Genomic DNA, 26,740 nt, shown 5'->3' with positions numbered 1-26,740 from the left:
GAATACTATGCAGACATAAAAAAGAATGAGTTCATGTCCTTTGCAGGGAAATGGATGAAGCTGGAAACCATCATTCTCAGCAAACTAACACAGGAACAGAAAACCAAACACCACATGTTCTCATTCATAAGTGGGAGTTAAACAATGAAAACACATGGTTACAGGGAGGGGAACATCACACACTGAGGCCTGTCAGCGGGTGGGGGGAAAGGGGAGGGAGAGTATTAGGACAAATACCTAATGCATGTGGGGGTTAAAACCTAGAAAACAGGTTGATAGGTACAGCAAACCACCATGGTGCATGTATACCTATGTAACAAACCTGCACATTCTGCACATGTATCCCAGAACTTAAAGTAAAATTTTTAAAAAAATGCTTCTATTCTATCTTTTTAAACTCCCAGCACTTAAGGTACTTTCATTGTATATTTAAGTTATGCAACAAAAAGTTTAATACTATAATGACAGAATACATGGTAGAGATATAGAATCAATTTTAATCTATGTTACACAGCCAAAATATTAAAAAAATGAATCTTATACTTAATAAATATCTTTTGAAATTTTTGGCTAACTACTAAAATTATGACTAAGTCTTAAAAGAACAAAGACTTAACTATATTCATGTGGTTTAGAAAATAAAGGAATTGTTGCTCATCTTCATTTGTTAATCTACACACTTGTATTCCTTTATATTAAGAGTTAATTATTATATGTATGCTGCCTTCCTCCTCTTGGCACAGACCATGTAAATGGACACTGCACAAGTCCAACTTCTCAGAGTTGCAGTTTTGGAAAACGTCTTTCTAGTGCCGATGTTTCAAAAGTAAATCGCTGGGGTCCTGGAAGACCACCATTTCGAAAAGCCCAGTCAGCAGCCTGCATGGAGATTTCTTTACCAGTTACAACAGAAGGTATGTTAAACATATTAAATTGTTTTGGTACAGTTAAAATTTGGTTTACCATGGTAATGGGAACAGAGATATTGGATGGAGATCACATATGAAAGATATTAAAAAACTACTAGTCAGTGAATAACTGAGAGCCTGATGGAGCTGTGGCCATAACTCCAACTCCATTCCTCACTCCACCTCCTTCCTCACCTCTAAAACCAGAATGTCTCTGCTTATAGGTAACTACCCCCTCCTCTGTACAAAGGGAGACCTATGCCTTAATCTCTTCCCTACCCTTCCCATAATAATTAAGAATTTATTTCAATCCCAGTGGTAAGTTTTTGGTGTCTCTATCTGTAGATATTTAATGTATTGCAACCTTAATTTCCTCAGTTGTCAAATGAATGTGACCAAGAACAAAGGCAAGATTTTAAATTCTAAAGTTGGCAATTTTCATCTTCATATATTTTTAAAAGGAAGGTCTATTTGCTTATTTATGGAATAAGTGTGGGGCGGTAGGGGAGGGGAGTAAATTACAAGAGCCAGAGACCAGAAATTTTTACGGGGGCAAAAAAAGGGGAATTTTGTAACTTTGCTGCAACTGTCTTATTGATAAGGAACTTTGGAGAAAGAGATGGGAAAAAAAATAATTTTAGGAAGATTTGCGATAGTAATTCTATGCTGTGAAGTAAGTCTCTATTTACTACTCCTGAAAACTTTTGACAGTGATCTATATTGGTCTTCAAATTTTAAAAAATTATATTTAAGTTTTTGGTTTTTTAAATATTATGCTATACTAAATCTGATCCCTTAGATATGCAGATAATGATGTTATTTCTCTAACAGGTGTCTGTGAGTATCAACTTTGTATGGTGATGAACCATGGATGGAAAAGATTTGGAGCCATATAATAGCTAGCATATTATAAAAGAAGCAACATGTAATGATTATAAAAGAAGTAGCCCCCTTTTAATTTTTATTTTTTTAAGATCTCATTCTGTTGCTGAGGTTGGATTACAGTGGCATAATCATAGCGCACTGCAGCCTCTAACTCCTGAACTTAAGTGATGCTCCTGCCTCAGCCTCCCAAGCAGCTGGAGGTACAGGTGCACACCACCACATCCAGCTTATTTTTCAGTTTTTGTAGAGACGGTATCTCACTAAGTTGCCCAGGGTAGTCTTGAACTCCTGGCCTCAAGCACTGGGGTTACAGACAGGTATTAGCCACCACACCCAGCCAGAAGTAGCACTCTCAATCACTGTAATGAGAGGTGGGAATTTTGAATTTTAGATACTTCTACCTCTAATTTGTCCTGGATTCTGAGAAAATTACTAAACTCTAAGTTTGTCTCCAAATCTGTAAAACATATAACCTCCAAGCTCCCTCTCATCTCTAAATTTTATGACAAACAATTATTTTTATAAATTTGCTAAGAGATAAAAAGGAGAAATTAGGAATACTGTATTTTGTTTCCTAGAAAAAAAGTCTGAGGAGCCTATATTTAGCCTCTTTCTATAAAAACAATTATGAGTTACATGTGTACCTATCAAGAGGGAAAAGAGAGTGAAGGCCATAGAAAGAAAAATATGAAGAACTTGTACTCTGGAGAGATTATAAGAGCAGGACAACCTTGATAACATTTCACTGAGCTGTGTGAGTTTATGCTTATTGGAGTGTGCACATGTACAAGTGTTGATGACAGGAGAACCTGAAACCATCCTGTTTTTTTTTTTTTTTTAAGTGAGCTGAAGCACTCTCAGAAAGATTACCACCATCAACAGGATGGCATATAGTCTATACTCTTTGTTTAGCCCTAGGCAAAGTTAGGACTGCATTTGAATTAAAGGTAACAGCCTGAAACCAGTTCAGGGAGATAAAATTTGCATTTTGGCCTTGGTAGAAATGTTAATTTTTACAATTGTAATTATCCCAGATATAGAATATGTTTGCCACAGAAGATTTGTGATCCTGATAAGCCCTTTCATGCCAATCGCCACAATATTGTCTTTGGAATTGACAAGAAACTGTTAGGGATACTTCCAACAATTTAGAGGTAGGAGGGAAGCACAATTTAAGTGATGTCAGAAATTCTTGTAACCGTTACTATTTAGACTAAATCTTTTTTCTAGGTAAAAGAATTTCAACTAACTTGTGAGTTAACATAGAGAAAGAAAAATGGTGAGCTGGAACTCAGGAGCCTCCAATTCTAGTCCTAGGTCTGCTTAAGCTTATGAATTATACTTCTAGACTTCAGTTTCTCCATCTTCAAAATAAGCTGGTGAACTGGATAAGCTCCCTCCCAGGTCAATCAACAAACAATGAAATTTTACTTCCTCCTCATAATTTTGGTTTTTATATATTAAATCTGATGTTATTGTGGAAATATACTAACGATTTGTATGGGTTTTTTTATTTATTTCCATAGAAAACCGAGAAAATTCCTATAATCGTTCTAGAAGCTCTAGTATCTCCAGTATTGACAAAGATTCTAAAGAAGCAATTACAGCACTATACTTCATGGAATCCTTTGCACGGAAAAATGACTCTACCATCTCTCCTTGTCTGTTCGTTGGAACCAGTCTGGGAATGGTGTTAATCATCTCCTTAAACCTACCATTAGCAGATGAACAAAGGTTTACAGAGCCAGTCATGGTATTGCCAAGTGGTAAGAGTTTGTATTCATTCATTCCTTCACTGTTACTTTTTCAAATTTAGATATAAGGTATTATAAACATAAATTTGTATTGATTTGGAGCAAAGGTTATAAGTATTCTGCACAACGGGAACTATTAAGAATTTTATACATCATACACCATCCCAACATTTGTCATACTGTAACTTTCCTTTGGGGTAAAAGAGTACAACCATTTCTTCGGTAGTAAACTGTGGAAGTGCCAACCTGAACAATGACGTGGGAAATAAGTTCCTGAAAAGCACTGAGGAAAACCTTAATGCAAAACTTAAATTTATTTTTAACAAATTGAAGCATTTACCCAAAGTTCCATGCCAGATCAGAGCATGAGTGTTTTTACATCATCATTGAAGAACTCAGAATAATTAAGCTAGAAGCTATCTGACCTAAGGTGGATTTCTAAAGACGTTTATAACCTTCCCATCTTGTTTCAAAAGCATGCCACACAATTTCTTTCCTTTTCATGCTAGTGCTTAGAGAATTTGACCAATGTTGTAAGTATCGTTGCCAAGCATATGTTGTATTCTCTTCCCCCTTGAATTATCTTTTTTCTTTTTGAAGAATAGATAAGTATGATTCCTCCTGTTATTCCTAATTTGTTCTTATCACTAATTTTATTGTTTCCCTGTTTCCTATATAAGAAATTTGCAGATAGTTTTTAAGTCAAAAAATTTCATTACTCTGTAGGATAAGGGTTTTATTTTAAAAGGATATATATTATATAGAAGGTTACACTTGTGTTTTCTTTAACTAATGTGCTAAGTACATATGACAAGATTGTAGGTAGAATAGTCAGTTCTCTACTAATGTGGCAAATTCAGATTTGTGTTTAAAAGTTAATCGTGATGATTACTTTATTTTAACATATAGTTCACAATGAAAAATATATTTTACTATATTCCTAATTATAAAGAAATATACACAATTCTTTTGACTGGTGAGTTAGTTGGAGTCAAATCAGTGAGACCATAATGAATTATTAATTATTAATTCAATTCATTCTTTAACTCAATAAAAGATTACATATATTGGACATCTAATATGTACCAGGCATTCCTCACAAGTTTAAAGGTACAGTCAGCTTCCACTGTCACACAAGTTTAAAGCTGTAAGTGAAAGACAATTTCGTAATTAGAAATATTCTAACAAATGTGGTTTTCTGTATCACAAGCATAGAAATAAGCAATCCCTGGACTAATAAAGCAGATCTCTCAATATTATAGGGAAATTCTTTGTCATTCTTAGCACATATACTTAGACCAAAAAATGATGACAAAATACAAAATAAGTATAGATTTAACTTTTGACACTATTTTGTAAATATTTGAAAACTTTTTCTTTATCTATTTCTATTTAAGATTTAATGGGAAGCTATCTTCTCCAAGTCTCTATGTCACTATTCTTTCAAGACTTTAGTTAATAATATGTGTCAACATCAGTTCATTGGCTGGGCACAGTGGCTCATGCCTATAATTCCTGCACTTTGGAAGGCTGAGGGAGAAAGACTACTTGAGGCCAGGAATCCAAGGCCAGCCTGGGCAACATAATGAGACCCCATCACTACCAAAAAATTTTTTAAATATATATTTTTTAAAAAATTGCTGCGTGCAGTGGCTCACACCTATAATCCCAGCACTTTGGGAGGCCAAGGTAGGAGGATTGCTTGAGCCCAGGAGTTCAAGACCAGTCTGGGAAGCATAATGAGACCCCATCTCTACAAATAATTTTTTAAAATTAGCCAGGCATGGTGGTGTGCGCCTGAGCCCAGAAGGATGAGCATGCAGTAAGCCATAATCTCACCACTGCACTCCAGCCTGGGTGACAAGAGTGAGACTCCATCTCAATAAAAAATAATAAAATTTAGTTAATTAATTAAATCAAATGTGCCACACTTATACAAGATGTTAATAATAAAGGAAATGACAGAAGGGGTATGTGGGAACTCTTTATACTATCTGTTCAATTTTCTTTAAATCTGAAACTGCTGTTAAAAATACACTCTATTAATTTGTTAAAAAAGATGTATATAAAGGAGAAAGCCATGAGTCTGGGTTCCCATATTTGTTCTGTAATTAACCATTACAAGAAAGAAAGTCTACTTGGGAGCCATAATTTATGGCAGTAAAAAGAAAGGAGGGAAAAGATAAAGGTGACAGAAATCTTGTTTAAATTTAAAGTAGAAAATTTTGTGCTTCCTCTTTCAGAGCCTACTTATTGACTATCTGTCCTGGTCTTCACTCTCCTTGCCATATCTATTTTCTTTCCTATACCCATGAGTCTCTGCCCAAGCTTATGGGAACTATTATGGGTACTGTTTATGTTATTATGGTTGCTGCCATAGCTTATGGGAACCATTAAAGAAGGTTTGGATTTAGGGGCATTTAGCACTTGTCCATTGTCAGTGCTGAAGTGAGTGACATGCTCTCTGACCTTGAATGCATCTTTTTTTCCTGTAAAAACATTGTTAAATAAACTTTTGTCAGCCGGCCTAGGAAAATTCATGAGTCAAATAGTTTCCTTAGACTTGAAAACAGTCTATGTTGAAATTTATCCACTCATTCAACAAACATTTACCAAGCCCATACCACCGAAGTAAGCACTGGGGATACAATGGTCCCTGTTTTCAGAGACTTGTAGGGAAAAACAAAATTAAACACAAAATTACAATAAAGAAAGTATAATAATGGAAATTACACTAAGAGAAATAAAGAATACCATGGCAGCATGGCAGGGGGATTTGGGGAAGAGCTCCCTAACAAAGATGACATCTGAAGTGGAAGTTGGACAAGTTTGGGAGGAAGTGTACAGTACTGATGTTTAAGAGTAATTCAGAGGCTGGGCGCAGTGGCTCACAATTGTAATCTCAGCATTTTCGAAGACCAAAGTGGCAGGAATGCTAGAGCCCAGGAGTTCGAGACCAGCCTGGGCAACACTGGGAGACCCTCTCTCTAGAAAAAAAATTTTTTTGAAAGAGTAAGTCAGTACACTGTGAGTAAAAATCTAGAAGTAAGAGAGGACATGGCATAGCTGGAGCCTGTAGATAGAATGATACTAAATGAGGATGGAAAAGTAGGCAGGGAATGATTATACAGTGCCTTATAAATCATGTGAAGAAGGAAAAGACTACCTAGTAGATTATTTTTTCAGTACAAAACACTGCAAAACACTGGGTTTTTTTTTCAAGATCTAGTTATTAAATTTTAAATTTTATAATTGTAAAAATCAAAATATAAAGGAAAAAAATGAAAATTCTGCCACTAGCAAACTTTGTCCCTTCTCTGTCCCCCCTCCCCATCCTCATTTCCTCCCCTAGGAATTTTACTCTCCACTAGCAACTTGGTGAGAAATTTGTTAAAACTCATTTTAAGTTTTATTTGTTTCTATTTAACTCTTTATGCTGCCAACTATAATTTATTCTATAATGATCAGTTCTGCCATACAAAGTACCTAGCATGCTTTGTAACGTATATATAATATATCTGTGTATATATATAATATATATATCTCATAATCAAACTCAAGATTTAAATTCATGATTAAAGTCAAAATTCTCCAGAATAAATTCATTCTCCTTACCCCAGTGGTAGATGCTTTTTCATTGCTATAAAGGAATACCTCAGATTGGGCAACTTATAAAGAAAAGAGGTTTAATTGGCTTACAGCTCTTCAGGCTGTACAGGAATCATGGTGCTGACATTTGCTTAGCTTCTGGTGAGGCCTCAGGAATCTTCCAATCATGGTGGAAGGCAAAGAGGGAACAGGCACATTACATGGCAAGAGGAAAAGCAAGAGAGAGAGGAGGGAAGTACCACATAATTTTAAATAACCAGATCTTATGTGAACTAGCAGAGAGAGAACTCACTAATCACCAAGGAGATGGGGCTAAGCCATTCATGAGGGATCCATCCTCATGATCCAATACGTCCCATTAGGCCCCTACCTCCAACATTGGAGATTACATTTCAACATGAGATTTGGAGGGGACAAACATCCAAACCATATCAACTTCCAAACTAGTTATTTTTAACACTCTTTCATTTCTGTTAGTAGTAGAATATTAACAGAAATGTAATTAATAGCCATCATGCTACCTAAATAGCCTCCATAACTTCAATTTTTTTCTTCTGATCCCTTATACTCACTGCCTTCATACTGGTCATATACCAGTATTATTTTCATCATTGAATTTTCACTTTTGGATCTACCCTGTCTACTCTGGAGTTGTCCCAGCCTTACTCCCTAAGTCAAACTTATTTTCCAGCATTCAATTCCATTAAAGTCTACTTCTCAACTGAAGAACTAGTAAATTAATTTATATAAATATGAAAATGAGTTAATGTGCTTTCTTATAGATATAATATAAAACTGGTTAATAGGCTTTGTCTGGAAATTATTTAATTGAAATTAGAATATTATTTTTAATCCTAAGTCTAAACCTTGATGAAAAACTTTATTAAAGTATTATTTAGTTAAGATCCTTTGATACAAGATGGGTATATTTCAAATATACTTATGAAATTCACACATTTTATCTCCTCTAAACTGCAATAAGAACTAATACAATAAAAGCATAGTAAAATCAAACATAATCATTATATTTGACTGAACAAGAATTAATAAAGGCCTCATACACAGTAGTCAACATATATACTCCCCATTTATAGGTTTCAATATTTAGCACCTTTTGGAGTTACCAGTATCTCTTATTCTGTTTCATATGTTCATGTGTACCCATTGTTTAGCTCCAACTTGTAAGTGAGAACATGTAGTTTTTGACTTTCTGAGTCATTTTATTTAGGATAACAGCCTCCAGCTGCATTCACATTGCTGCAAAGGGCAGTAATTTCATTATTTATTTATTTATTTTATTATACTTTAAGTTCTAGGGTACATGTGCACCATGTGCAGGTTGGATATATAGGTATACATGTGCCATGTTGGTTTGCTGCACCCATCAACTCATCATTTACATTAGGTATTTCTCCTAATGCTATCTCCCTCCCCCAGATCCCCACCCACTGACAGGCTCCAGTGTGTGATGTTCCCTGCCCTGTGTCCAAATGATCTCATTGTTCAATTCCCACCTATGAGTGAGAACATGCAGTGTTTGGTTTTCTGTCCTTGTGATAGTTTGCTGAGAATGATGGTTTCCAGCTTCATCCATTTCCCTGCAAAGGACATGAACTCATCCTTTTTTATGGCTGCATAGTATTCCATGGTATATATGTGCCAAATTTTCTTAATCCAGTCTGTCACCGATGGACATTTGGGTTGCTTCCAAGTCTTTGCTATTGTGAATAGTGCTGCAATAAACATATGTGTGCATGCATCTTTATAGTAGCATGATTTATAATCCTTTGTGTATATACCCAGTAATGGGATGGCTGGGTCAAATGGTAATTCTAGTTCCAGATCCTTGAGGAATTGCCACACTGTCTTCCATAATGGTTGAACTAATTTACACTCCCACCAGCAGTGTAAAAGCATTCCTATTTTTCCACATCCTCTCCAGCATCTGTTGTTTCCTGACTTTTTAATGACTGCCATTCTAACTGGTGTGAGATGGTATCTCACTGTGGTTTTGATTTGCATTTCTCTCATGACCAGTGATGATGAGCATTTTTTCATGTGTCTGTTGTCTGCATATATGTCTTGTTTTGAGAAGTGTCTGTTCAAATCCTTTGCCCACTTTTTGATGGGGTTCCTTGTTTTTTTAGTGTAAATTTGTTTGGGTTCTTTGTAGATTCTGGACATTAGCCCTTTGTCAGATGGGTAGATTGCAAAAATTTTCTCCCATTCTGTAGGTTGCCTATTCACTCTGATGGCAGTTTCTTTTGCCAGACAGAAGTTCTTTAGTTTAATTAGATCCTATTTGTCTATTTTGGCTTTTGTTGCCATTGCTTTTGGTGTTTTAGTCATGAAGTCCTTGCCCATGCCTATGTCCTGAATGGTATTGCCTAGGTTTTCTTCTAGGGTTTTTATGGTTTTAGGTCTAACATTTAAGTCTTTAATCCATCTTGAATTAATTTTTGTATAAGGTGTAAGGAAAGGATCCAGTTTCAGCTTTCTACATATGGCTAGCCAGTTTTCCCAGCACCATTTATTAAATAGGGAATCCTTTCCCCATTTCTTGTTTTTCTCAGGTTTGTCAAAGATCAGATGGTTGTAGATGTGTGGTGTTATTTCTGATGCCTCTATTCTGTTCCATTGGTCTATATCTCTGTTTTGGTACCAGTACCATACTGTTTTGGTTACTGTAGCCTTGTAGTATAGTTTGAAGTCAGGTAGCTTGATGCCTCCAGCTTTGTTCTTTTTGCTTAGGATTGTCTTGGCAATGCGGGCTCTTTTTTGGTTCCATATGAACTTTAAAGTAGTTTTTTCCAATTCTGTGAAGAAAGTCATTGGTAGCTTGATAGGGATGGCATTGAATCTATAAATTACCTTGGGCAGTATGGCCATTTTCACAATATTGATTCTTCCTATCCATGAGCATGGAATATTCTTCCATTTGTTTCTGTCCTCTTTTATTTCCTTGAGCAGTGATTTGTAGTTCTCTTTGAAGAGGTCCTTCACATCCCTTGTAAGTTGGATTCCTAGGTATTCTCTTTGTAGCAATTGTGAATGGGAGTTCACTCATGATTTGGCTCTCTGTTTGTCTGTTATTGCTGTATAGGAATGTCTGTTATTTTTGCACGTTGATTTTGTGTCCTGAGACTTTGCTGAAGTTGCTTATCAGCTTAAGGAGATTTTGGGCTGAGACAATGGGGTTTTCTAAATATACAATCATGTCATTTGAAAACAGAGACAATTTGACTTCCTCTTTTCCTAATTGAATACCTCTTATTTCTTTCTCTTGCCTGATTGCCCTGGCCAGAACTTCCAACACTATGCTGAATAGGAGTGGTGAGAGAGGGCATCCTTGTCTTGTGCTGGAAAGGGAATGCTTCCAGTTTTTGCCCAGTCAGCATCATATTGGCTGTGAGTTTGTCATAAATAGGTCTTATTATTTTGAGATACGTTCCATCAATACCTAGTTTATTGAGAGTTTTTAGCCTGAAGCGCTGTTGAATTTTGTCAAAGGCCTTTTCTATATCTATTGAGATAACCATGTGGTTTTTGTCATTTGTTCTGTTTATGTGATGGATTACGTTTATTGATTTGTGTATGTTGAACCAGCCTTGCATCCCAGGGAAGAAGCCGACTTGATCGTGGTGGATAAGCTTTTCAATGTGCTGCTGGATTCGTTTGTCAGTATTTTATTGAGGATTTTCACATTGATGTTCATCATGGATATTGGTCTAAAATTCTCTTTTTTGTTTTGTCTCTGCCAGACTTTGGTATAAGGATGATGTGGGCCTCATAAAATGAATTTGGGAGGATTCCCTCTTTTTCTATTGATTGGAATACTTTGAGAAGGAATGGCACCAGCTTCTCTTTGTGCCTCTGGTAGAATACAGCTGCAAATCCATCTGGTCCTGGACTTTTTTTGGTTGGTAGGCTATTAATTATTGCCTCAATCTCAGAGCCTGTTATTGGTCTATTCAGAGATTCAACTTCTTCCTGGTTTAGTCTTGGGAGAGTGTGTGTGTCCAGGAATTTATCCATTTCTTCTAGATTTTCTAGTTTATTTGAGTAGAGGTGTTTATAGTATTCTCTGACGGTAGTTTGTATTTCTGTGGGATGAGTGGTGATATCCCTTTTATCATTTTTATTGCATCTATTTTATTCTTCTCTCTTTTCTTCTTTATTACTCTTGCTAGTTGTCTATCAATTTTGTTGATCTTTTCAAAAAACCAGCTTCTGGATTCACTGATTTTTTGAAGGGTTTTTTGTGTCTCTGTCTCTTTCAGTTCTGCTCTCATCTTAGTTATTTCTTGCCTTCTGTTAGCTTTTGAATTTGTTTGCTCTTGCATCTCTCGTTCTTTTAATTGTGATGTTAGGTTGTTGATTTTAGATCTTTCCTGCTTTCTCTTGTGGGCATTTAGTGCTATACATTTCCCTCTACACACTGCTTTAAATGTGTCCCAGAGATCCTGGTACATTGTATCTTTTTTCTCATTGGTTTCAAAGAACAACTTTATTTCTGCCTTCATTTTGTTATTTACCCAGTAGTCATTCAGGAGCAAGTTGTTCAGTTTCCATGTAGTTGTGTGGTTTTGAGTGAGTTTCTTAATCCTGAGTTCTAATTTGATTGCACTGTGGTCTGAGAGACAGTTTGTTGTGATTTCTGTTCTTTTACATTTACTGAGGAGTGCTTTACTTCCAATTATGTGGTCAATTTTGGAACAAGTTTGATGTGGTGCTGAGAAGAATGTATATTCTGTTGATTTGGGATGGAATGTTCTGTAGATGTCTATTAGGTCTGCTTTTTGCAGAGCTGAGTTCAAGTCCTGGATATCCTTGTTAACCTTCTGTGTCGTTGATCTGTCTAATGTTGACAGTAGGGTGTTAAAGTCTCCCATTATTATTGTGTGGGAGTTTAAGTCTCTTTGTATGTCTCTAAGGACTTGCTTTATGAATCTGGATGCTCCCGTATTGGGTTCATATATATTTAGGAAAGTTACCTCTTGTTGAGTTGATCCCTTTACCATTATGTAATGGCCTTCTTTGTCTCTTTTGACCTTTGTTGGTATAAAGTCTGTTTTATCAGAGACTAGGATTGCAATCCCTGCTCTTTTTTTTTTTGCTTTCTATTTGCTTGGTAGATCTTCCTCCATCCCTTTACTTTGAGCCTATGTGCGTCTTTGCATGTGAGATGGGTCTCCTGAATATAGTACACTGATGGGTCTTGACTCTATCCAATTTGCCAGTCTGTATCTTTTAATTGGGGCATTTAGCCCATTTACATTTAAGGTTAATATTGTTATATGTGAATTTGTTCCTGTCATTATGATGTTAGCTGGTTATTTTGCCCATTAATTGATTCAGTTTCTTCATAGCACCAATGGTCTTTACAATTTGGCATGTTTTTGCAGTGGCTGGTACCGGTTGTTTCTTTCCATGTTTACTGATTCCTTCAGAAGCTCTTGTATGGCAAGCCTGGTGGTGACAAAATCTCTCAGTATTTGCTTATCTGTAAAGGATTTTATTTCTTCTTCACTTATGAAGCTTAGTTTGGATATGAAATTCTGGGTTGAAAATTCTTTTCTTTAAGAATGTTGAATATTGGCCCCCACTCTCTTCTGGCTTGTAGAGTTTCTGCCAAGAGATCCACTGTTAGTTTGATGGGCTTCCATTTGTGGGTAACTCAACCTTTCTCTCTGGCTGCCCTTAACATTTTTTCCTTCATTTCAACCTTGGTGAGTCTGACAATTATGTGTCTCGAGGTTGCTCTTCTCGAGGAGTATCTTTTTGGTGTTCTCGTATTTCCTGAATTTGAATGTTGGCCTGCCTTGCTAAGTTGGGGAAGTTCTCCTGGATAATATCCTGAAGAGTGTTTTTCAACTTGGTCCCATTCTCCCCATCACTTTCAGGTACACCAATCAGACATAGATTTGGTTTTTTCACATAGTCCCATATTTCTTGGAGGCTTTGTTCATTTCTTTTTACTTTTCTTTCTCTACCTTGTTTTCTCACTTTATTTCATTAATTTGATCTTCCATCACTGATAGATACCCTTTCTTCCCCTTGATTGAATTGGCTATTGAAGCTTGTGCATGTGTCATGAAGTTCTCGTGCCATGGTTTTAGCTCCATCAGGTCATTTAAGGTCTTCTCTACACTGTTTATTCTAGTTAGCCATTTGTCTAATCTTTTTTCAAGCTTTTTAGCTTCCTTGCAATGGGTTTGAGCATCCTCCTTTAGCTTGGAGAAGTTTCTTATTACCGACTTTCTGAAGCCTACTTCTGTCAACTTGTCAAAGTCATTCCCTTTCCAGCTTTGCTCTTTTGCTGGTGAGGAGCTGTGATCCTTTGGAAGAGAAGAGGCACTCTGATTTTAGAATTTTCAGCTTTTCTGCTCTGGTTTCTCCCCATCTTTGTGGTTTTATCTACCTTTGGTCTTTGATGTTGGTGACCTAGAGATGGGGTTTTGGTGTAGATGACCTTTTTGTTGATGTTGATGCTATTCCTATCTATTTGTTAGTTTTCCTTTTAACAGTCAGGTCCCTCAGCTGCAGGTCTGTTGAGTTTGCTGGAGGCCCACTCCAGACCCTGTTTGCCTTGGTATCACCAGCAGAGGCTGCAGAACAGCAAATATTGCAGAACATCAAATATTGCTGCCTGATCATTCCTCTGGAAGCTTCGTCCCAGAGGGGCAGCCACCTATATGAGGTGCCTGTCTGCCCCTACTGGGAGGTGTCTCCCAGTTATTCTACATGGGGGTCAGGGACCCACTTGAGGAGGCAGTCTGTCTGTTCTCAGAGTTCAAACACCATGCTTGGAGAACCACTGCTCTCTTCAGAGCTGTCAAACTGGGACGTTTAAGTCTCCAGAAGTTGTCTGCTACCTTTTGTTCAGCTATGCCCTGCCCACAGAGGTGGAGTCTAGAGACAGTAGGCCTTGTTGAGCTGCGGTGGGCTCTACCCAGTTTGAGTTTCCCAGCCACTCTGTTTACCTACTCAAGCCTCAGCAATGGCAGACACCCCTCCCCAGCCAGGCTGCTGCCTTGCAGATCAATCTCAGACTGCTGTGCTAGCAGTGAGCAAGGCTCCATGGGCATGGGACCCGCCAAGTCAGGCATGGGAGAGAATCACATTGTTTGCCAGTTGCTATGACCTTGGGAAAAGTTCAGTATTTGGGCAGGAGTGCCCTGTTTTTCCAGGTAGTCAGTCATAGCTTCCCTTGACTAGTAAAGGGAAATCCCCCCACCCCTTGTGCTTCCCATGTAAGGTGACAATGCCCCGCCCTGCTTCAGCTCACCCTCCATGGGCTGCACCCACTGTCCAACCAGTCCCAATGAGATGAACCAGTTACCTCAGTTGGAATGCAGAAATCACCCATCTTCTGTGTCGATCACGCTGGGAGCTGCAGACCAGAGCTGTTCCTATTCAGCCATCTTGGAACACCCCCCCAGTCTTTACATTTTTTTATATAGCAATTGAAAGGAATCCTTGGCATTTAGATCTTCCATTCCCCAGCTCCACCATTCTTTTCCAGCCTTATAGTCTTTGACCTTTCACTACATATCCTGGGCCCTAGACAAACCAAACTCCTTGTTGTTCACTTAATAAGCCCAGTGTGTAGTCAAGTATAAAGCAATGATTTCATTTTATTATGACTCAGTAGTATTTCATGACATATATATATATATCACATTTTTAATCCAATTGCCCATTGATAGACTCTTAGGTTGATCCCATGACTTTGCTATTGTAAATAGTGCTGCAATAAACATACACATGCTTGTGTCTTTTTGATATGATTATTTCTTTTCTTTTGTGTAAATAGTAGGTAGTGGGATCACTTGATCAAAAGGTAGTTCTATTTTTAGTTATTTTAGACATCTCCATATTGCTTTCCATAGAAGTTGTACTAAATTAATTCCCATCAGTACTGTATAAGTGTTCCCTTTTCTCTGCATCTTTGCCAAAGTCTATTTTTTTTATTTTTTATTAATAGCCATTCTGACTGGTGTAAGATGGTATCTTATTATGGTTTTAATTTTCATTTCTCTCATGATTAATGATGTTGAGCATTTTTTTTTTTGTTCCTTAGCCATTTGTATGTGTTGTTTTGAAAAGTGCCTGTTCATGTATTTTGCTCACTTTTTAATGGGGTTATTTGTGTTTTCCTTTTGAATTGCTTGAGTTCCTTGCAGATTCTGGGTATTAGCTCTTTTTCAGATGCATTGTTGGCAAATATTTTTCCCATTCCTCAAGTTATTTATTCACTCTGTTGTTTATTTCTTTTTCTGTGCATAAGCTTTTCAGTTTAATTAAGTCCTATTTGTCTATTTTTAGTTTTGCCACATTTGCTTTTGAGGTCTTAGTCACGAATTCTTCACCTAAGCCAATGTCCACACAAGAGTTTTTGCTAGGTTTCCTTCTAGCATTTTTATAGTTTCAGGTCTTACATTTAAATCTGTAATTCACCTTGAGTTCTTTTTGTATATGTTGAGAGATATGAGTCCAGTTTTATTCTCCTGCATACGGTTACACAATTTTTGCAGAACCATTTATTAAATAAGATGTTCTTTTCTTAGTGGATGCTTTTGTTGACTTTCTCAAAGATCAGTTAGTTGTAGGTATATAGTTTTATTTCTGGGTCTTCTATTCTGTCCATTTATCTATCTATGTTTATACCAGTACTCTGCTGTTTTGGTTATTACAGCCTTGTAGTATAATTTGAAGTCAGGCAATGTGAAACCTGCAGCTTCATTCTTTTTGCTTAGGATTTCTTTGGCTATTCAGACTGTTTCGGTTCCATATGAATTTTAGAATTATTTTTTCTAATTCTGTGAAGAATGCTGTTGGCAAATTGATAGGAATTGTGTTGAATCAGTAGATTGTTTTGGGCAGTATGATCATTTTAATGATATTGATTCTTCCAATCTATGAGTATGGGATGTTTTTTCATTTGTTTGTGTCATCTCAATTTCTTTCACTAGTGTTTTTTAAATTTTCCATGTAGCGATCTTTCACCTCCTTGATTAATGTATTCCTAGGTATTTTTAATAGCTGTTATAAATGGGATTGATTTCTTCTTTTGGTTCTCAGCTTGATCATTATTAGCGTATAAAAGTGGTACTGATTTTTATACATTGATTTTTATATACTGAAACTTTGCTGAGGTCATTTATCAAATCTAGGAGTCTTTTGAAGGAGTCTTTAGGGTTTTCTAGTTATAAGATCATATAATCAGTGAACAGCAATAATTTGACTTCCTTTTTTCCAATTTGACTGCCTTTTTTTTTTTTCTCTTGCCTAATTGCTCTGGTTAGGACTTCCAGTAGCATGTTGCATAGGAGTGGTGAAAGTATACATCCTTATCTTGTTCCAGTTTTTAGGGGGAATGCTTTCAACATTTCGCTGTTCAGTATGATGTTGGCTATGGGTTTGTCATATATGACTTATTATTTTGAAGCATATTCTTTCTATGTCTAGTTTGTTGAGAGTTTTTTTTTTTTTTTTTTTTTTTTGAGACAGTCTCACTCTGTTGCCCAGGCTGGAGTGCAGTGGCACGATCTCAGCTCACTGCAAGCTCCACCTCCTGGGTTCAGGCCATTCTCCTGCCTCAGCCTCCCGAGTAGCTGGGACTACAGGCGCCCGCTACCACGCCTGTCTAATTTTTTGTATTTTTTAGTAGAGACGGGGTTTCACATGTTAGCCAGGATGGTCTTGATCTCCTGACCTTGTGATCCACCTGCCTCGGCCTCCCAAAGTGCTGGGATTACAGGCTGTTGAGGGTTTTAAAGGATTTTTAGATTTTTAAAATTCACTAAAGAAAAATGAAATTCCCTTCAGGTTCAGGTATTATCAAAAACAAAACTTCACTTACCCTTTTGTCATTTGTTAGTGGCATGAATTCAGACTTTTGCCAGAATAGGGCACCTTCTTATATAGACAGAGAAAAAAATCTATTATCATTCTTTGCAAAAATTCAATGAACTAGATATATAGTTCTTTTCTTAATAGAGCAGAAATAGTAAGTAACCCTTTAGATGTGTAACTGGCAAACATTGAAAGACTGTCAATTATACACATCCTTACTTGGGCATGTAGTTTTGAGGTATTTGCAATTTTACATCTTTTTTCAGGCTAAACCAAACCAAAAACAAAACAAAACTCTTCTATGTCACATAAGAAAAGTCTGAAACAGAAGAAATAATCTTGGACTGTGGAAATATAAATACAAAATGATGAAAATTTTTTCAAACAAATAGGAAATTAAAAATTATGATTTTTAATTAAGGCTGAGTTTTCCAAAAGCATAGTCTTACAGATGAGTATGATACGTATGTTAAATTGTTTCTGCTAAACCTTTAGTCATTAATAAAATATTCTTGCATTTTTTCTGATCAGGTTCAATTTTGTTTACAAATAGGTTTTTGAGGGTGGTATGCCTCAATTATAGGAGCAGATTTATTATGGTAAATACTGAGATCAGAAAGCATGTGTAACTGCATCAGAGTGATTACATCTAGGCATTATTGCCAGCCAAGGTTGATAAATATGCCCAATAAATATAATTGTTCTCTGTGTCAGCCCTTGTTGAAGGAATACTCACGGCAATGGTGATACCACTATCATAGCTACCATTATATTACTCATTGTGAGTGGTTGTCCCGCTTTCCTCAGGTTTTCTTCTGCCATCTGTGACAGTTTCTTGATCTGTCCCCAGGTGGGTGGCTGTGTTCGATGGGTGTTGCTCGTGACAGCTGGGGTCCTCCTCAGCATCAGTCTCAACATGGCTGCAACCAGGGGGGTCCTCGGGATCCTCCCAGAATCTCTTCCTCGGCATCTGGCTTATGAAAAGGTTTCAGGTGTCTTGATGGTATCCAAATCAACTGTTGATTTTGGCCTGGAGAAACACAAGCACAACCTCTACTCCAAGTTATTATTTTACCTATTTCCCAACTTTTTGTTATCAGATCTCCCCACCAAATCAGTTGTTCTTCTTCTGTCTTTGCAGCTGGTTTCTGTAGATGCTGTTCAGCTGCTGATAACATCTGGCCTTTGGGCAGGCTCAAAAAATTTAAAGTTAATAATGCTAGATTCAGTTGTATCTGCAGTGTTCCATATTCTCTATTTCCCCCTGTCTGCTTTTGCAACTGCTGTTTTAGGGAAAGATTCATTCTTTCCATTATGGCTTGTCCTTGAGAATTGTATGGGATACTAGTAATGTGTTTAATATTCCACATAGAGAAAAATGTAGCTAAAGCTTGGCTAGTATAGCCTGGGGCATTATCTGTTTTAGTAGAGGCTGGAATGCCCATCACCTGCACTGCAAAAGGTGACGTTTAACACAGGCAGAAGACTCTCCTGATTGGCATGTAGCCCAAAGTGAAAAAAGGTGTCCACACATACATGTGCATATGCTAGTCTCCCAAACGAGAGAATATGTGTGACATCCATTTGCCAAAGAGAGTTAGGTTCCAATCCTCGAGGATTAACTCCTCCTGTAAAAGATGAAGAATGTACCATTTGGTAAGTTGGGCATCTCTGGATAATATTTTTAGCTTCTTTCCAGGTAATGCTGTATCTGCATTTGAGACCAGAGGCATTGACATGGGTTAAATTGTGAAAGTGTCTAGCATTAGATATTGCATTAGCAACTAGGCGATCAGCCATTTGATTTCCTTCAGTCAAAGGTCCTGGAAGAGGTATATGAGCCCTAATGTGAGTGATGTAAAAAGGGTGCATTCTACTTCTAACTGCTGTTTGCAATTGGGTAAATAAAGTCATTGGTTGTTCATCTGTATGAAATTGTAACTGAGCATTTTCAATTAACTGTGTGGAATGAACCACATATGAAGAATCAGAAATCACATTAATAGGCATATCAAAAGCACTCAATACCTCGATTACAGCTACAAGCTCTGCTTTTTGAGCTGAAGTATAGGGTGTCTGGAAAACTTTACTTTTCGATCCAGAATAAGAAGCTTTACCATTACTAGACCCATCTGTGAAACAATGAAAATGCTTAGCAGGCTGCAGGTTGTTTACTGCAGGAATTGTAAATGCCAACCGTTCACAGTATTGCTCAGCTAAGGGGATAGTAAAGAAACAGTCTTTTAAATCTATGACTATTAAAGGCCAATTTTTAGGAATGATAGCAGGAGAAGGCAATCCTGGCTGTAATGCTCCCATAGGTTGTATAACTGAATTGATGACTCTTAAATCAGTTAACATTCACCATTTACCTTATTTTTTCTTAATTATGAAAACTGGAAAATTCCAAGGTGAAAATGTTGGAGCTATGTGCCCATTTTCTAATTGTTCAGTAACTAATTCCTCTAACGCCTCCAGTTTCTCTTTACTTAGCGGCCATTGTTCTATCCAAATTGGCTTATCTGTTAACCATTTTAAAGGTATAGGTTCTGGAGGCTTAACAATGGCCGCCATCAAGAATGATATCCTAATCTTTGGTGGGAACATTGTCTTTCCACTTGAAGCGGTTCTTTCAAACCTTGCAAATTTTTTTCTAGTCCCATACCAGGGACATACCCCATTTCATGCATTATATGTTGACTTTAAGGGCTATATAATTGTTCTGGAATTAGAACTTGTGCTCCTCATTGCTGTAATAAATCTCTTCACCATAAATTTATAGGTACAGAAGTTATAATTGGTTGACTAGTCCCAGGTTGTCCATCGGGCCCTTCACAATGCAAAATACAACTACTTTGATATACATCAGGGGCTTTACCAACTCCAACTATGTTAAATTGAGCAAGTTGAATTGGCCACGCAGACGGCCAGTGCTGTAGAGAAATGATTGAAATGTCCACTCCTGTATCTACCAAACCTTTAAATTTCTTTCCCTGAATAGTTATTTCACAGGTAGGACATTTATCAGTAATTTGATTTACTCAATAAGCTGCTTTGCCTTGTTTATTTGTGCTTCCAAATCCTCCTGTTCGTTTAATTTTACTTTTTCCCATTCCCACATACAGCACAATCAGGAGCTGTGCTGTGTGCTCTCCTGGCTCTGCTTTCCAGGGAACAGAAGTAGATATAACAATTTGAATTTCCCCATTGTAATCTGAATCAATGACTCCTGTATGTATTTGTACCCCTTTTAAACTTAAACTAGACCTTTCTAAAAGTAATCCTATTGTCCCCACTGGCAAGGATCCACAGACTCCTGTTGAGACCTTTTGTGGGGGTTCTCCAGGCAGAAGACTCACAGCTTTTGTGCAGCATAAATCTCTGCGGCACTACTGGCTGTGGTGGCGGACAGACATTGTATAGGGGTGAGGGAATGGCCTGAACTGGAAATGCCCCGGTTTAGAACAGTGCCCAGGACGGGCCCCTCATGGCATTTCCTGAAATCGGGTTCCCATCTTTATCAAACCTAGAGTGACACTGCTTAGCCCAATGTTTTCCTTTTTTACATTTTAGACATATTTCAGGCTCAGCAGTTTTCTTTTTTCCCTTATCTGGCGGCCTGACTTGCTGATTTTTTCTACATTCTTTTTTAGTACGACCATGCTTCCCACAGTTAAAATAAGCTCCAGGAAATGAGTATTTCCTTTATCCACTCTCAGTCCTGCCATTGCCTGGGCCAACAAAGTAGCTTTATGCAGATTACCTCCAATACCATCACAGGCCTTGATATAATCAACTAAATGTGCTTTCCCAAATTTAAAAGGAAAAGGCTCAAATGTAGCTATAATATTTCCCTGTTGATCTGGGGGGTGTATTCTAACAGGGAACTGCCAAGCCTCTAAATCACCCTCTCTTCTAGCTTGCTGAATTCCTGCCTGAATAGAACTAAGAGTGGTCGCTCGAGGCGCTGCTCGAACAGTCACTGGGGCAACTACTTTTCACCCAGTGTCCTCCGGAAAAGAAAGATCTGGAGGGTCAGGCCACCCTTTTTCTTCAAAATAATAATGAGGGGGTGCAGAAGGGTAGGGATGAACCTCTCCCTCCTTTGCCACTTTAGCTTTAGCTGGCAAATAAACCTGGTCTGTAACCTCTTCTGTTACTTCATTAGACTCTCCTTCCTCCTCCTCATCAGTGTGAAAAAGTTCCAAGGTGGAATGAACCAGACCCCACACTTGTCCCATTGTTACCCTGACACTTCTGAGCTCCCCTTCTTACTCACCATGTGGATTGCTTTAAGAGTACTCGGGTGTCCTCCAGCTAGTTCCACGTTCTCCAACCATTGCTCTGGCAACTGTTCGACCTGGATTCGAGCCCCCATGATGGATGCCACTTGCTGAGACCAGCTCGGTCGGGGAGACCCTAACCCAGTGGCGCTAGAGGAATTAAAGACACACACACAGAAATATAGAGGTGTGAAGTGGGAAATCAGGGATCTCATAGCCTTCAGAGTTGAGAGCCCTGAACAGAGATTTACCCATGTATTTATTAACAGCAAGCCAGTCATTAGCATTGTTTCTATAGATATTAAATTAACTAAAAGTATCCCTTATGGGAAATGAAGGGATGGGCTGAATTAAGGAATAGGTTGGGCTAGTTAACTGCAGCAGGAGCATGTCCTTAAGGCACAGATCGCTCATGCTATTGTTTGTGGCTTAAGAATACCTTTAAGCAGTTTTCCGCCCTGGGAGGGCCAGGTGTTCCTTGCCCTCATTCTAGTAAACCCACAACCTTCCAGCATGGGCATTATGGCCATCATGAACATGTCACAGTGCTGCAGAGATTTTGTTTATGGCTAGTTTTGGGGCCAGTTTATGGCCAGATTTTGGGGGGCCTGTTCTCAACACCTATCACTTTTGTCTGCATCAAAATCACTTGAAGGATTCATTACAACACAGATTACTGGGCCCCGCCCCCAAAGTTTCTGATTCAGTAGGTCTGAGGTGGGGTCTGAGAATTTGCATTTTTAGTAAGTTCCCAGATGTGCTGAGTCTACAAAAATGAAACCTTACTTGCCCCTTTTGTCTACTGATACACAGGGTTCTGCTCCCAGAAGGCCCTCTGCTCTTAAAGTCTTAAAATTCTTAATAATTTTATCTTTTGATATATGCTTTGTAAGTAAAGACCAATGAGACAATGGAGCATGCACCAGGGGCTTGAAGCCTCTGCTCATGAGCAGCCTACCTCCCACCTACCTCTCACCCAGGCGATGACTTAGTTTGTGGGGAGAGAGGCATTCCACTTTCACTTTCCACTGCTTTTGGGGCCTGGAGTATACATAGAGGTGGTCAGGGTCAGGCATATGCCTGGTGACATTTTGGGGCATGGAAGCAGCCATCCTTATCCTGAGTTGGTAGCACTTGGTGACTCTAGCATGTGGTCAGCCAACCAGAGGCCATGTCTCAGATTGAGACTCTTAACCAGTCCTGTTCCAGGTAGCTAGCACTTCCTAGCAAACAATTTTAAAGACTTTCTGGGAGTCACCCATCTTCTATGGTTTGAGGTGGCAGGATGGGGTCTTATTGCTGTAAAGAGGAGAAACTTGGCAGCCATCAGACTCAAATGTACTTAAGTAACTGAAGTCATGTGGTGAGACCCTCAGATGCCTGTGAAAGTCTGCACTCATCTTGCAAGTACTCTCAAGCTGAAAGAGATATCCCCATACCTAAGAATATGCTCCCTCAGATCTGGTCTGGACTTGAAGGACCCTGTCTTCCACCTTCCAACCTTCCTGAGACGGACTGGTTTGTCTTTTCTGGCCAACTCCATGTGGATAATCATTTCGTAGCTCTGGAGACTAGCTATTATGTTTTTGTTACAGTTCAAAATAGAGGTTAAATGTTCTTATATAGAATATTATAAAGATGAATAATAAAAAATGTTAACTTTCCTTTACATAGAACATAAATAGCAAATATAAAAACACTAAAGAGAGAGACCACAGAAGAAAGAAAAAAGCTTTATAATTTACAACCTTCAATGGTAACTCTTCTCCCAATTTTTGAATAAAAAGTCCCTCATAATGTAGGCCTAGTGCATTTTCATTTTGTGCTAGGCCCACAAATTGTGTAGCTGATCTTGAGTATATAATATAAAATAGGAGTTTAAAAATCCATAATTAAGACTGAACTGGAGTAGTCAGGAAGTTAATAAATGTTTATTGAACACATGACATGTCCAGATATTATAATAAGCATTGAAGATAAAGTAATGACGAAGTCATACGAAGTTTCTGTCCTCAAAGAGCTTACATTCTAGATAGGAATTGAGAAGTTCTGTGGAAGTTGAGAGACAATTAAAGTTTAAACAATGTATGTAAGGGAAAAGGAAAGTAAATATCTCAGGCTCCTTAAGACTCCAACTTTAATATAATTCTTCATCCTCACTGGAACCTTAATCTATTGATCCTACCATTTTCATTGTCATTCACCCCCTTCATTTTCCCACTTTCTAACTTAAATTTCACAGTCAAGCTCTATAATGCTTTTCTTTCATGCATTTTCAACTCTCTTGCCTCCTTTTTGCTTTGTTTGCTTTGTCATGCTTTTTCAGCTTAATCTCAAACCTGGTTAAATTCAACTCTACCTATCCTATTTCTAAACCCATGTAGCTGAATATGGCTAGAGAAAAATACATAACCACACTAAAGTGTCTCATTTTACCATAAATCATCACTAACTTCAAGTGGGCTCTTATGTTGCTAGGTAATCATACTATATTTTCCTAGTCCTTGCGCCTGCACTCCTGGACAACAATTGCATATTTTCTTGTTTATCCTTTTGGTTGTTTATGTCTGTGTATGTGTGTGTGTGTGTTTTGTTTTGTATAGATGAGGTCTCACTCTGTCACCCAGGCTGGAGTGCAATGGTGCAATCATAGCTCACTGTCGCCCTGAACTACTAGACTCAAGCGATCCTCCCGTCTCAGCCACCTGAGTAGCTGGGACTACAGGCATGCCATCATGCCTGGCTAACAATTACATATTTTCTCTAGTCTCTTTAAGTCTTCAAAACTTACTTTTCTATCTTCAATCTCAGCAATCACCATGTGTCCTCTTTTATTGAGAAAATTGAAACAGTCAGATAAAAACTTCAACAGTTATCATCACATCTACCAACCTATCTGCTTGTATCTTCATGGCCTGCATGTTCTCTCCTGTTACAGTTACTAAACTAAGCTTCTAACTAGGTGATTCATTTAACAGAATCATTCTATCTCCTGGCCTATCCTAAAGGGAATCAAGGTTGGAAGCAGGGAGAGCAGTGAAGAGGTTAATATAATAGTCTGGATGAAAAATGGATAGAGGCTTGTGTGAACTGGGTGGTAGTTATTCACTATATTCCACTTATACTCTAGACTCTGTTTATACACTAGACTCCACTTATATACTAGACTTTACCTGCTTTCACCTACTTAAGAAAGTCAATCCAGCAATTTTTCCTTTGTTTCCTTTATAATAAATGTTTTTTTCTACTGAATCATTATATAAATATATTGTCATATCTTCCATTAAAAAAGAGAAACAATGGATTCTAGCCTGTTTTAATCATGGGCAATATAGTAGTGAATAAAACAGACAAAAGTCTTTGCCTTCATAAAACTTACTTTCCATGGTAGAGATAGATAATATGTGCGATAAATAAGTAATTATGTGGGATATTAGATACTAATAAGTACTAAGGAAAAATTAGAGCAGAAAAGGAGATAGGAATTCTTGGTCATTTCTCAGGCAACATCTTATTTGACATATCGGCAACGTATTACACAGGCTACCATTCCTACCTTAAAACACTTCAAATTCTAAAGTGCTATTTTCACCTGATTTTCTTCCTACCTTCTAGCTATTCCTTCTCAATCTCTTTTGCTTGTTCCTCCTCCATTTCAGTGGACTTAAACCAGAATGCCCCAAGACTGATTCTTTGAAACTTTTCTCTTTATATTGAAGCACTAGATGAATTCAGCCAGCTTCATGCCTTTAAATGTCTAATGGATCATACATTTATATTTATAGTCTGGACCTCTCCCCAAATTCCTAACATATATCCAGCTATTTGATATCCATTTGTGTTTAGTAAGTATCTCAAACTTAACATGTTCAAACCTGAGCTCCTGGTATTCCTGTCATTCCTCTCACACTTTTCTACATCTATTAATGACAATTCCATTCTTCCAGTTTCTCAGGTCAAAAACATTGGAATCACCCTTGACCCCCATATTTCTTTCATACCCTAAATCCAATTTGTTAACAAATCCTGCTGGCACAACCTTTACAATACACTCAGATTCTGACATTGCTCACCATCTCTACTATTACCACACAGTTCAACCAAGCCTCTATCCATTTTTCACGCAGACTAATACACTAACCTCTTCACTGCTCTCCCTGCTTCCAGCCTTGGTTCCCTTTAGGATACACCCAGGAGGTAGGGTGATTCTGTTACATGAAAGTTAGATTACATCACTTCCATTCTCAAAATCCTTCCATCTCACGCTAAGTAAAAGTCTAGGTCTTTACCATGTCCTGAAAGAACCAACATGATCTTGCTCTACTTTATCTCTCTGATCTTACCTACTATGAATCTTCTTGGCATTCTAGAAAGTCAAGATCTATGAAGAATCTGAGATTTTATTCTACTTGTAAGCTAATAAAGTTAGGTTGCCAGTTTCGATGCTGACAGAAGACATGAAACTCCTGGCTCAGAGACAAAGGATAATTTATTATTCACAACAGTCATAGAATATCAGTATTTTGTGCTGGTTTCCTGAACCCTAATTCCCACAGGATGATGAAAAGAAGCCTTCCCTTCTTTATTAGTTTGCTCAGGTTGCCATAATGAAATACCACAGACTCAGTGGCTTAAACAGCAGAAATTTATTTTCTCTCAGTTCTGGAGACTGAAACTCTAAGTTCAAGGTGCCAGCAGGGCAGATGTCTAGTGAGGTCTCTTCCTTTGGGTTGCAGATGGCTGCCTTCTTGCTGTGTGTTCCCATGGCCTTTCCTTTGTGTACATATAGGGAGGGGGAGAGAGAGAGAGAGCATGTACTCTGGTATCTCTTTTTAAAAGGACACTAATTCTATCAGATTAGAGCCATACCCTTATGATCTCATTTAATCTTAATTATTTCCTTGAAGGCTCCCTCTTCAAATAGATCCATAGTGGGGTTTGGGGCTTTAACATATGATTTTTTTTTACAAGAGGTTGGCAGGGGATGCAAACATTCAGTCTCTAACACTATTTAAAATTTATCTACCTTTTTTCAAGAATTCCTATCTTCTTTTCTGCTTTAATTTTTTCCTTAGTACTCATTACTATCTAATATCCCATATGATTACTTATTTATCAGACATATTATCTATCTCTACCATAGAAAGTAAGTTTTATGAAGGCAGGGACTTTTGTCTGTTTTATTCACTGCTGTATTGACTATGACTAAAATAGAACCTAGAGCACATAGAATGTCCTTGATACTGTATGTATTGATTGAATGAAGGTTGTAGTGGGCAAGGCTGGTTATTTGGGAAAGCTGGAGTAAAGTACACTCCTAGCCAGTGAGTTCTTCTTTAAGAGGAAAGTCCTAATTAATTAAGATCTTATTATTGAAGCCCATAAGTTTAAGCATACTTTGTAAGTGTATTTCTGAAGTAGTAGCTGCTTATAATTTAGATTT

The 26,740-nt window shown here is 37.7% G+C and overlaps 1 protein-coding gene across 6 annotated transcripts in view; it reads left to right on the top strand.

The window, feature by feature from the left end:
• The window catches only part of STXBP5L (syntaxin binding protein 5L), a 491,711-nt gene that overhangs the window by 445,059 nt on the left and 19,912 nt on the right, over window positions 1-26,740 (top strand). For all 6 annotated transcript variants that reach the window (XM_024244879.3, XM_024244878.3, XM_054551430.2 and 3 more), the window contains 2 exons: window positions 744-914; window positions 3,320-3,559. In XM_024244879.3, the coding sequence (XP_024100647.3) occupies window positions 744-914; window positions 3,320-3,559 (411 nt within the window). The remainder of the gene's footprint in view (window positions 1-743; window positions 915-3,319; window positions 3,560-26,740) is intronic.

Source organism: Pongo abelii, chromosome 2 (assembly GCF_028885655.2).
Source record: "Pongo abelii isolate AG06213 chromosome 2, NHGRI_mPonAbe1-v2.0_pri, whole genome shotgun sequence".
Classification (NCBI taxonomy): domain Eukaryota; kingdom Metazoa; phylum Chordata; class Mammalia; order Primates; family Hominidae; genus Pongo; species Pongo abelii.
This window is presented reverse-complemented; position numbering and strand designations above follow the sequence as displayed.